Source organism: Chinchilla lanigera, unplaced genomic scaffold (genome assembly GCF_000276665.1).
Source record: "Chinchilla lanigera isolate Chin_1 unplaced genomic scaffold, ChiLan1.0 scaffold00032, whole genome shotgun sequence".
NCBI lineage: Eukaryota > Metazoa > Chordata > Mammalia > Rodentia > Chinchillidae > Chinchilla > Chinchilla lanigera.
In genome coordinates this window covers 2,928,145-2,941,150 of record NW_004955433.1, presented here as the reverse complement: position 1 = coordinate 2,941,150, position 13,006 = coordinate 2,928,145, and the positions used below count along the sequence as shown (strand labels likewise).

Here is a 13,006-nt window from a genome sequence, read left to right as displayed (position 1 = left end):
TCCCAGTGCCGTGCCAGTCAGCGGACACTGTTTTATCCAGAGGAAGAAAAAAAGCCCACTTCCACATGCTCAAGTCCTCTTCCTGAGGAAACCTGAGGGAGGTACACTACTTATGACAACCCTGAAGCTGGGCTGCTGACAAGCCCGAGCCAGCAATTCCTGTGTCTGACGATGTGGCTGGCCTTTCTTGCTGAGGGACGCACTGTCCAAAGCATTCCCAAACCCAGGAGCACCAGCTGGCTGAGCCTGTGATGGGCGTGGCTCTTACCAGGCAGGTGGGAGGCACACCCCAGGACTCCACTCCACAGTACCATGGGAGCAGCACCCCATGAAGTGCCCTAGCCCTTACCTCTTCACCAGTGCTCTGCTTTGGGGTCCCCTCCCACGTGCTGTGCTTCTCCCTTAGTGGCTGAAGAACACTACCACCTTCATTGGGCATTTCTCAGTTGGGTGCCGCCTCTCTAGGTCCTGACATTGAAGGGGCGAGGCTTTGCCCACTTCCTCTCCCACACTAGGCTTTAGGTTGCCCCTCACCCCCGCAGGCTACCCGGCAGGCAGCCGAGCATCCAGAAACCTAGGGAAGGTTCTTCATGGGGTACGTGAGGCCACATCCATAGACTGAAGCCCACTGGGTTGTGAATCTGAATCATAATAGAGAGTAACTGGCAAATATTTATAACATTTGCTGTGTTCCTTCTTTGACCACCATTTTCATATTTTTGTTATTAATAAAGTGATATTAAAGACTTTATTAGAAAGTCATAGAAAAACTTTTATGTCACATCTTGGATCACGTTAGTGGAATGGCACAAGCAGGAGATGGAGAGGAAGCTGAACAGTGGTTTTGGTTGTCACTGCTGTGGCTGTGGGACTTTAGAAAAACCACACAAACTTTTGTGGACTTTCTTTCTTTCTTTTTTTTTTTTTTTCTTTTTTTGGTATCAGAAATCAAACTCAGGACCTTGTGCTTGCTGGGCAACCACTTGCGCCACTGAACTATATTCCCACGTGGACTTTATTTCTAAGTTCCTCCCCATTCTTTTTTTTTTTGATACTAGGAATCAAACTCAGGACCTCATGCTTTCCAGGCAGGCACTGCACCACTGAGCTAAATCCTTGCCTGTTTTTCCCATTCTTATCTGCAGTTTTCCTCTATGGTCCTTATCTTCTTCCAAAACTTACAGCATAAGGAAATGAGACCTAGTGCACAATATCTGAGTTACATGAAGACTGACACCTATACTTCAATGGTAATTCTTCAGGATAGAAATATTTAATTAGACAGGACAACCCAGGCCTGGTCCTTGCTTTCAGAAGGACAGGAATATCATCTTGCTCCTCTGCTCAAGCCCTGTAGAAATCTTCCTTGCAATAGAGCAAAAGCCAGTGTCTACCCACTGGCTTTCCAGCCCCACATAGTGTTCCTGCCTCCCTTCTGATGTCTGAAATCTCACTGTCTGTTACTCCTTCTTTGCTCTCTCCCCTCCAGTCACATGCTATTCCCTGGGCCTGCCAGAAATGCTGTCATCTCAAGAACTTTGTCAGGGACCTTCTTTTCCAGATTGCTTCCCAGCCAAGCTCCTTGATAGTACCTTCTTCATGAGGCCCATTGGGAATATCATAATTAAAATTATTATGTCCCTCCACTCTGGTTCCCCTTACCCTGCCCAGTACTTTATCTTTCCATACCACATATCACCATTGGATGTATATTATACAGTCATGTGTCACACATTTTGAAAAATGTATTTCCAATATATTTACCCTAGGTTATTTGAGCATCATGGAGTACACTCACACCAACCACAATGGCTATGATATCCCCACTGCTGTCCACATCCAGTCCACTGTTACCTGAAATGTCATCACATGGCAAGTGCATGTACTCTGCTTATTGATTATGTCTCCTGTTTTTGTGTGTTCTTATTTTACTATAAATCCTATGTTCAGGGATCTTTATTTTGCTGAACAAATAAATCTAGGACAAATTATATAGACTCCTAAGCCCTCAGTCCTATTTTCCCCTATCCCTAAATCAATTTCCTCACTAACCTCGCAGATGCCAAACACGGCTGAGGTACAAGACTTTAATCCTATAGTTCTTCTCTCCTCCTTCCTAAAAATGAGGCATTTATTCTATCACAACATGAAGTGCAAGCCACCTCATTTCTCCCTGGAAGCCTGTGCAGGTCCCCAGCTATTCCTGGGCTATCCACTTCCTGATGGCTGTGGTCTTGATGTTCTGTACCCTCACAGGGCACTCAGCACAGCATTCTTGGTGGTGCTCTTCATTTTGCCATTTATTCATATATTTTATGTCCTTGTCTCAAAGGTAAGTGCCTAAGGGATGCTTATTCAGGACCTTTCCTGTGCTGAAACCTGCAGTAGGATTTAAGATGAAAGAGACAAGCCTTCTTCCCCAGTGCAGCTTACAACCTGGCAAAAACTTGGGGCCAGCAGCAAATGGACCATGATAGGATAATGAACTGTGTTATCATGGGAGCTGGAAGTGGTGCCAGGAGCAGGGAGCTGGCAGCACCACACAGGAATCAGGGAAGTTGGCCCAGCGGGGCAGATATTTGTGTTAGATCTCAGAAGAATTAGCAGTTTGCAGGAGAAAAAGAGCAGGGAGGACAGAGAGAACAGCAAAGCCACAGAGATGTGGATGGGTTGGTGCATTCAGGATTGGTGAATGTGGTTAGAAGGTGGGGTTGAGGTGGGCTAAGTGCATGGCCAGGCCTTGTAGGCTGCACGCTGGTGTGGACTTTGCCCAGCAGACAATGAAGAGTCCACAGGAGACCATTTTTTCTTTTTTTGCCTTTTGAGATAGGATCTCGCTATGCAGTTCAGGCTGGCCTTGGGCTCACTTTGTAGCCCAGGCTGGCCTCAGACTTGCAAAGATCCTCTTGCCTCAGCCTCCTGAGTGCTGGGATTACAGGCTTGCACCACCATGCCCAGCCACAGAGGACTTAAAGGAGGACAGCTCTTTGCCTTCAAACTGGGGCAAAGTACATGAAAATCTCATGAGGCTCTAGGAAGAGCAGTCCCTGAAGATTACAACATGTGAATTTCAAAGGAGTCACTATACAATAAAAATACCTGATGTAAGATCAGAAAGCTTTCTGAAAATGACCTAGGCAATCTGATATTCTTAATTATAAAAGTGGAACAAGATTTTCATGCTAAATATAGCTCTTAATTTCCATGATCTATAAAATGGGGAAAATAATATTTGTGATAGATTCATGCTTGTTCTTTTATCCTTTGCATGTTAGTTTTAATTCTGCTTTTTTCCATTATTACCTTTTAAAAATGTGGTAATTTACTGTATTTGTCCTATACACTGAGTGTGGGAGAGGAATAATCTATCTATCTATCTATCTGTCATCATCATCTACCTATCATCTATCAATTATCTATCTATCTATCTATCTATCTATCTATCTATCATTCATTACCTGTCATCTGTCTATCTCTATGTCACTGAATCAGCAAGAGCAGCATCTGGACCTAACTGCTGGTGATCTTGGATTTTGTAGTGCCCATGGTGATTGAAATGAAATTTCTTTGTCACACTCAGGTTTCAGTTGGACACATTTTATATTTTCTCATGTCCCTTGTAGGTGGATGTACCATGTGACTATGTGCTCATTAGGGGGCAATGAGTGGAAAAGATGTATGCACTTTCTGGTATTTCCCTTGGAATATGCACAGTCACTTCCTGGTTTGTACATCAGAAATTGACTTGGGCTAGATTTGTTTCCTTCTGTATTTGCTAGAGGGTCATATCTGTCCATGCCTCTTTTAAAACAGAAATTTAGACTTCAAAGTAAAAAGCTCTATCTCCCAAGCTTCTGAAAGAAACTGAAAATCTTTCAGATCAACCCCCTAGAATCATTTATCACTGTGTTTACCTATTATATGAGCTTGTGGCTCTCCAGAGTTGATATGGAGAATCAAACGTCTGAGCGCTCCACAACAGCTGCAGGTCAAATTCAATCCCTCCCAGATGATCTGGAGTCAGTATGAAAGATTTCACGTCGGGGAGAGTATGGTGTTCCATCACAAACTGTCCTGTTTCACAGGGAAACACACACGCTTCTTTGTGAGTTTTATTGCACTTGTGGTACAGTAAAGCCTAATCACTGCCTTAATGTCCTTCTATCAAACAACTATGGCTATACACTGCTGCCCCTTTGAGTATATTCCACATTGGTTAAGAATCCAAGGCATCTCACCCCAGCCTATCTCCCTACCTGTGCCAGCCAGGATATTCATACAATGTATGTAGAAACAGCATGGATATGCCTTGTGGAATTGGTGCTTATCTTATACAGAATAATAGAGGTCTTTATGCAACAAAGAACATTGAACATACTTAGCTTTGAATTCTAGCCCACAAGTTCCTTGGCTATGAAAAGATCTTGGTAGTTTATGAACAGAAATTCCACTGCTGGATAAAATGGCATTCAAAGGACAGTTGCAACATCCCTGAAAAGGTAAAGGTTGCTTGGACACCTCTATTCTTTACAACTTAAGTGATAGTGCTGTGATTAAATAAAAGTAGGTAGACAGTTGTAGATGAAAGGAAACAAAAGAGATAAAACAACAAAAATATAACAGATGAAGTTTGATTGGATCCATCTCCCTTTTATACATGTAGATAAAATAAACAGAAAAACAAGAGGAAGAGACATTTGAGGGATATTAGAGGAAATATACACAGAGATTGGTGATTATTGAATCAAAGTCCAGTACATTAATGACACAGCCATCATGTGAGAAAATATCCTTGTTCTTAGAGATGTCTACTGAAGTATTAGGGTAGCTTGACATGAAGACAACAACTTGTTTTCAAATGAAGTGACCAAAAGAAAGGTATGCATGTGTGTGTGCATTCATATGTGTAAAGCAAGATGTTAACAACTGTTGACTTAGTGTTTTGTTGTTCTATTTGTTTAGCTTCTTTGTGTGTTTAAATGTTTCTTATCACACTGGCATTACCTCTGAATTTGGCATGGGTCTTGAATTCAATGACAAGCCGGCCATCCTCTCGAATATAGATTCTTATTATCTGAAGCCTTGCTGAGAGCACACTGTCTGTCTGGATCCCTGGAAAAGCAACCATACACAAAACATCCAAGTTAGGGCACAGAGGAAGCACCCCTGGATATCAGCCTATGGGAAAGCTGTCCCAGGTACATCTCTGAGCAGAGCCACACACTTATTTGAATGTGACTTAAGAGAACATGTATATATTCACATGAACATACTCTACAGAGGCACTTGCCGATTAAAACAGGATGGCAGCTCATTCCACTTATTTTTTATTATTTCCATTGTTCCTGACATAGAATCTTCATTCATGTAGGTACCACTGAGTCCAGATGCAAGATTCAGTACATAGCTCAGAAAATAATGGATCTAAAACTTTTTACTGTCATATTTTACACCAACCTGTGGTTACAGTGCATCTACTTCATACTGAATTTTCTTTTCCTTTTCATATTTAATAAACTCATAGGTCCTGATGGCTACATTTAGCACTCAAACTAATGGAAAATTAAGGGAAGTTTATAGGGGGGTGGTTGTATCCGTATGGCATGAAAAAACTTTCTTGAATAAAAGCATTTGCAAACATGGTGCCCAAGGGGTTCAGAATGATCAAAAATAAAGGGTAACCAAAGGAGAAAAATAGTCAAGTGAAACAAAACAGAAGACCACATTTCAAGGAATTATCTGACCTGGGCAGGAAAACATGAAGCTATTGTCCCACAGAAATATAAAGCCAATAAAAGATTTGAGCTTCGTTCATTTAACAGAAAAAAGGTTCTGTTACTAGAGACAAGTTCTTTCTAAAGGAAACTGCCTCAGTAGTGTCTTGCTCCTGGAGAGGGTTGAGTAGGAACAGGGAAGGGAGGTCAGGAAAAGTGGGTTGGGGGTCATATTGTACTAGAGGACACTGGAAACGGGAAAAGCAAGCAAAATATCGATGAAAACAAGCCTACTGGAGTGAGTAGAAGAGAGAACTGCAAGTTTAGTGGACCTTCCATGGTAGCAGTGGAGAAAGTGGGTGAGGGGAGACACTGAATGGGAGTGCAGGGTGTACCCTTAGTGGGAGGGACTTCCTCAAACCCAGCTCCCGGGGCTCCTCTTGGAAGGGGACAGGGCCAAGGAACATTTAAAAAATTCAGCATTGTAAAACCTTCTACTTTTGAAAGTCAACAAACGAGCCAGCTATGCCAAGTGAACAAAGCAGGTCACTTGACATAGCGACCAAGCCCATTTCCATGCATATGGTTTGGAGATTATTTTCCCTCTCAAACAAGATGAACCACACCATTTTGAACCAGGGGTCACTGGGCATGCTCACACTGCACAGGCACACACTACTGGAGTCCTGATGGGCTGTCTGGGACCTGCAGTCACCGTCACCCTCTGCTCTGGCTCTAGGCTGTCTACTGTCCAGGAATGTTGGCTCTGGACATGTCCCAAACGGAGGCGGCTTTCCTTTGGCTTCCACAGCACAATAAGAAGGCAGCCACTGTTTCAAAGTCACCACTTACAGCATCTTGATGTGGGCGGGGGGCAGGCAGAAACAGTGGTAAAGCATGGGCATACCTGTCCTCCAGAGCACTGTGTCGTAGAAGAAGGAGAACTCCATCTCCGTGTGGTGCTCCAGGGAGGCCCAGCCCCGGGGTGCTGTCACGTAGATATAGGACACGTAGAGTGGCACGTGCACTGTCAAGAACGACTGAGCGGAGTCCCTCACCTGCCGAGGAAGCAGAGACGCTGACCTCCTCCCCTGATGTGGGGGTGCCTCCCACCACACAGCCTCAAGGCTCACTTGTCTGGCCACTCGCCTGTTCAGCAAGTACCAACTGAGTGACGCTGCTGCTGCTGCGGAAATGATTTTGAGAAGACGGCACATCACGTCTCTGAGAGAACACTCCTTCTCAGGGGCTCCTGCTACTGCTGTGACTTTGAGTCAGGAATATTCATGATGCATGCAGTGAATGCAGAGTGGATGGAAAGATGAAACACTGTCCTAGCAGCAGCTTTCACGGTGAGGCTGGCTGTGTATATGTGTGTGAGTCGGAGAGTTTACTGATTTTTAAAAGTGCTTATATTCCTTAAATATATACATATATGTAACATAAAGCTAACTTATTAAGTTTGAAGTAATTTTATTTTGTCATTGGCCAAATACTATAACATATTATGGGATGTGTGCTTGTCTTTGGCTTCACTATACATTATAAAGTGTTTCTGTTGTTAGTTAAGGGAAATGCTCTATCAATATTTCAGACATTATGACTTGCGGTGGAGTTCAGGGGCAGAGGGGCTGCTTAGCACTTAGTATTGGGCTCAATCCTCAGGACAAAAAAATTACACACATTAACACTTAATTTTGGCTGCCCTTGAACTTGTGACCTTCTTTCTTCAGCCTCTCAAGTAGCAGAGATTAGAGGCATACACCACACCCAGGACTTAAAGTGTTTTTCATATTTAAAATTGCCAGTGATTTAAAATTTGCTGCCAATTTTTTCCAAAAGACTACTAATTCCACATTCATCTAAACATTTCTTTTTGACACGCCTTACTCTTATTTTCTTTGGAAAATTTCCAAATTTTATCTGGACCTCACATCATATCCGCCCCATAACATAGGTTTTACTAAAATACACCCACCTCAACCTCACAATTGCTGATATTAGAATTTCAATAATCTTCTAGCTGATTAGCAAAATTAATTTTCTCTTCTTTGTTTCTCTTTATTTTCATTTAGCCCTCATAATATTACTTCCTAATCTTTAAAAAGAACAGAAACCCTGACAAACATTTACTGCATCCCTATTTAACGCCAGATACTGTGTGGGATAACTCGCGGTGTGCAGCTTGTTAGTCACAACTTCCAATGAGGTGCAGTCAGGTTGTGTCTTGTCGGTCTGCTATTTGATAAACTGAGATCTGAACAAGAACTTCGATCCAGGTTCTGTACTGTTTTCTATATCCTATCAGCAGTTTCACTTATTTTTTAAAAAACAAAGCAACAGCTTTTGATTGGGTCTTTTATTTTTTGGGGGGGTTCCAATTATTTTTGAGTTCTTTCTATATTCTAGATATATGTCCTCTGTCAAAGGAATCGCTGGCAACATTTTTTCCCATTTTGCAGGTTTTCTTTTCATTCTGTTAGCTGTTTCTTTTGATGTGTAGAAGCGTTTTAATTTGATATGATCTCATTTGTTGAAAGAAAGATAAAGTGGAGTCATCTGTACCAAGGCAGATGCACCTTGATAACAAAATATTAAGTACTATAAATCAGACACATAATCACATTGTTTCTCTTTTTTGAGAAACCTAAAATACAAAGAAAGAGCAAATTAAGATTAGTCTTTCTCAAATGGGAAGACGATCAAGAGATGGAAGGAGGTGGGGGGGTGAAGGAAAAGGGATGGAAATGTAATTGAGATCTGTCATGTGATGTACCAACTCTCCACAAAGAATGCAAACATTGTGTCTTACAAACATGTACACTAATTTAAAAAGAGAAAAAACAAACAACACTGAAATATTTCTATACATATAATTTTTCTGTATGGGTTTGAAAAGTGGACTATGCAGGAATATCCTGGGAGAACCAGGAATATCCAAACATGTAATGGAAGCAAAACATGGAGAACAGACAATACTGACTTTTGAGGGGTTAAGGGAGGAACACCGGTTAGTTTTGCATTTTCCAGTGACCACAGATTATGCAACTGCAGAAACAGAAACAAAATTTAAGGATGCTTTAAACACCTCAGCAGAGGGCAGCAGTGTACACAAAAAGGAAAGGAAGCCAAACAGAGGGGTCATGAAAAAAACAGCACTTTTTAAACAAAGATACTTTCCCAAAATAATTAAGTGCCTCTACATGTTCCCTCCTTTGATAAGGTTAAACCTAATTTAAAACAAAGGCCATCTAACTAATTTTTGGCTTACTGAGATAAGTAAACTCCCAATGGGATGCTCCCAATGGGATGGACCCTGCTTTAGAATTAATCTTCCCAAGAGGATGGATGAGTCCAGTCTAACAGTATGTGTCTATTTTCCCAGGGGTTGCCAGTTCAGAATGGATATGCAATCAAAGTTTTCTCAACAACGATCTCTTGCTTACAATAAGTGTTCTCCTTGTCTTCTCAAAGACAGGTGCACATGTGCTAGTCTGACTCACTGCCCTGAGGGAGGAAGAAAATGCATCTATGTGGCAATAACCTACTATCATATCTAAATCTTGTCAGTTTTTCCAAATATGCATAAAAGGAAAAACATATATACCCAGAAAAGTAAATATTAAATTTTTATATAAATGTCTGTGTCAATAATTTTTTGGCACATTAACTTGATTTAGAGGACACTGGGGGTTCTCTGCCACAATACTGAGAGATCTTGCTTGAGAGATTTAGAAAGAAGAAGACTGCCGTAGCTGGTTGGCCCAGTTCTGGATGCAAAGTGTTAACCAAAGAGCTTCAGGAAGAAACAGGGCTGGGGATGGCACCCACCTATGCACAGCCCTGGGACAAGCCCCCAGTGCACTCACCTGGAAGTCTGCGGTCACCGAGCCCCCACACACATCGATGAGCTCAGTCATGTCATAATAGGCATCAAAGGTCCACACACAGCTCTTCAGGTTCAGGTGTTTGTAGAGCTGGATAGTCTTTAGCTCCCGCACACTGGGGTCAAACTGGAAGGGACGGTCGTAGCCAGGACCCAGGGCAGCACTGTCATAGACCACATCATCCAGGAACCCCGCCTCTGCCCAGGAGGAAAAGAACAGGAATGGTGACTAAGTCTATGGATGCCTAGAAGCTGGGTGGGAAGAAGGGACCTGCTCTTTGGACACTGAGAGAGCTTTCAACCCACCTGAGACTATGCACAGAGCAACCATGGCTTGCCATGCATGGGGAGAATGTCCAAAGAGCTTGCGAAGAGAGCTGCCTGGTGGTGTGTGTCAGTGGAGGACTCCAGTGGGAAGGAATGGTGACCAAAGTGAGACCATGAACAAAAAAGGCAGAAGCAGGAAAGAAAATGCACTGCAGCTTTCCCTGTGTATCTGGCAAGTGTGGCTCTGCTCATGATAGTCAGTTCTGAGGAAATGAACTTACTATACGGACTATTCACTGGTGAATCATTATTTTTAAGAATAATTTTTAAAAACATTTTATGGAAAGCCAACAAACTAACATCTGACTCTCTCCCCTCCTCCTTCATAAGAGTTCAGGTCCCTGCACTCTCAGAAAAAAAAAGTCTTAATGAGTAAATAGCTCACTAATGATGCTTGACTAAACCTCACCTGCTACAGGGGAAAATTACTGGATCAAATACTACCAAGCAAGTGAACTGCTGGAAATTAAAGAAGACCTTTATGCAGGAGAGACCTGAATATAGATATAATTTTAGAATATTAGGAATAAAATTTTCATAGTTCTAAAAGTGATAACAGTATTTTAAAAGAATTAATGTACTTCTTAGAAAGTTTGACACCAATAACTAGCTTTTTGCCAAACAAAAACTAGCCACTCAGTTGACCTTGTTGAATTTAACTATTTACAAGTAGGGAGAGGGGTGAAGTTCCACTTTCTGCACAAACCACATTTCTCCCACCAGCTACATATGTGAACCAATAAATTTTCATGTGTAGCTCAGTGAGTTAAGAATAACTGGTATTCAACTAATTCTACAGTACAAAGACCATCTCTACCAAAAAATGATGCCTAATGAATGTGAAAGAGCATATGAATGCATTTCTGTCTTCAAAAACACGTTAAATGATTCATCAGTTGTGAAGGGAAGAAATACACATTTACTGGGCACTTGCTAAGGTAAATAGAAAGGGACAGGATTCTTTGTAAAGTAAAACATCTGCTGTGGTAGACACGGAGATGCTCTGTCTCAGCTGTCACCTTCGGGTCTGCATCTGCGGTTGAGTGGCTCAGCCCCAGCTTGTTCCATGTGGAGACGCTCTCCATCCGGTGACTGAGTCAGGGACCTACGAAGGTCTGGCTGTTTGGGCCTGTTTGTTTAGAATGAATTTCACCAGAGTTTCTCACTTTGACTACAGTGCAGTTTGACTTCTCCCTCTGCCAAAACCTGCTTCCTTTCTTCCCCTGAATAAGTACTGATCCTTGAAAGCATTCATGCTCCAGAGCTCTATTTCAGCTCCTGTATCCAGAGAATCCACCAAACGTATGCATGTTAGATACTGCTTTTAGGGGACAGATCCAAAAATGCTCTCTATAAGGAAAGGAAGGAACTAAAATATACCATGGTGGGAGTGTGAAGCAGGTCAGTGAATCGAATCCTCAGCTTGATCAGTAGCCATGGTTATCCTCACCTTGTAAGAAAGCAGTGACTCAGACAGGTCAAGCTATTTTTCTTCAGTTGTATAGGTAGTGAAATAAGGATTTAAATATGACTTTGGTCCCAAAGTCCTTGTTTTTTCCTATTGGCTTCGTTGTCTGAGATGCCCATATTTAGATGCTCACTTAGGAGGAAAAACTCATGCAGATTCTGAGGGTCACGAAACATGAAAAGTTGCTCCCTCCACTTAGTGACAAGCACAGGCACTGCACAGGGCCAGCGTGGGAAAACCGGGACCAAACTCGTTCCTCACCTGAGATGCCTCTCAGGTCGTGGGTGGTGACGAGATTGGAGCAGACGTGCTGGTGTCTGTAGATAGACTCGGATAATAGGAAATGCAAGTTGTGCAGTGGCATGGTGGAGATAAGGGGCAGCATTCCATCCTGGTGTGGGATCTGCACCGAGATGTGGATCCTAGGGGAGAGAAGGCACGAATGAGTGGTTGGCTGCATGCTATCACCGTCAGCAGTGTGCATGTGCTTCTCATCACAAATTTGTCTTCATCAATGAAATCAGCAGTCTTCTCTCCCTAGAAGCTTGCCAGGGAAGATTTCCATCTGAACACAAAGGTGTAGATGGACACCAGGGCTGTTTTTCCTCAGAGAGCTTCCAGACTCAAGAATGACAGCAATCAGGAATCATAGATTTGGTTTTTTTTCCTATACAAGGAAAGATAACATCACAACCACAAATTACTTTTACCTTTCCTTTTGCTTTCAATGGAAGCTTTGTATTCATTTAAAGCAAAAGCTGAGTGGAGGGGAAGGGTGCTGCTCCTCTCTGTCTCAGTGAATATCTGTGGAAGCTGGGGATGGTTGGCACACTCAGATTTTTAAAGCATTTGTTTGAGTCAAAAAGATAGCATTGAGTTCTTAAACTCTCTGGGCAGTTTTCTGATCAGCCAAATATCTTAGAAATAACAATATCCCCCTGTTCACACTGTCTCTCCCCAACTACAAAAGCCACCTAACCTGTCCCTGGAAGTCCCATAAATACCTCACATTTGGCCCTCACCGCCCTCCATCTGCAGCTCACTTGCCCTTGATCTACATTCCTTGGTGGTTTGGTCACCTTCCTACTGGGGTATCTGTAATTTATTTATATTGGCTGCTGTTTCTTGTATGTTTTAAGACTCTGCTTATCTTGGCTCCCCACCACAAGGACAAGGGCCACTTCCTTTGTTTCTTCTGTTTATCCAGTGCATGTAGTACACAATTCTAGATAAAATATGAGCTTAATAAATGTTGGTTAAGTCTTCACTACAACAGAACTGTACTTATGAGCTGCATTGGTTTTCATCATGCAACTTAAAATTTTCTGCACGTTCGCGGAGGGCGTGTTTTGAATTTAGTTTGCCTCCAGAAGTAAAGAGGCACATTTTAACGAGGAACCAGAACATGGGAAAGAAAGCAGATGGTCCTTCTCCTAGAAAGGGGTCCATTGTGTCCTGGGTACTTATGTTATTGTCCTTTAACAAAAAGAAATTTGAAAAAAAAATTGTTTGTGTATCCTTGGGCCCACATTCAAACCCAGTTTTTTTTTTTTACACTAAGAGACCCATTTCTCTGAACCCACTTCTCTGAACCCACTTCTCTGAAAGTAC

General features: G+C 42.3%; 1 protein-coding gene across 3 annotated transcripts in view; it reads right to left on the bottom strand.

The window, feature by feature from the left end:
* The window catches only part of Fras1 (Fraser extracellular matrix complex subunit 1), a 410,067-nt gene that overhangs the window by 16,144 nt on the left and 380,917 nt on the right, over window positions 1-13,006 (bottom strand). For all 3 annotated transcript variants that reach the window (XM_013516132.1, XM_005388203.2, XM_005388207.2), the window contains 5 exons: window positions 11,657-11,817; window positions 9,584-9,798; window positions 6,622-6,772; window positions 5,005-5,112; window positions 3,915-4,074 (listed from right to left, as the gene is read on the bottom strand). In XM_013516132.1, the coding sequence (XP_013371586.1) occupies window positions 3,915-4,074; window positions 5,005-5,112; window positions 6,622-6,772; window positions 9,584-9,798; window positions 11,657-11,817 (795 nt within the window). The remainder of the gene's footprint in view (window positions 1-3,914; window positions 4,075-5,004; window positions 5,113-6,621; window positions 6,773-9,583; window positions 9,799-11,656; window positions 11,818-13,006) is intronic.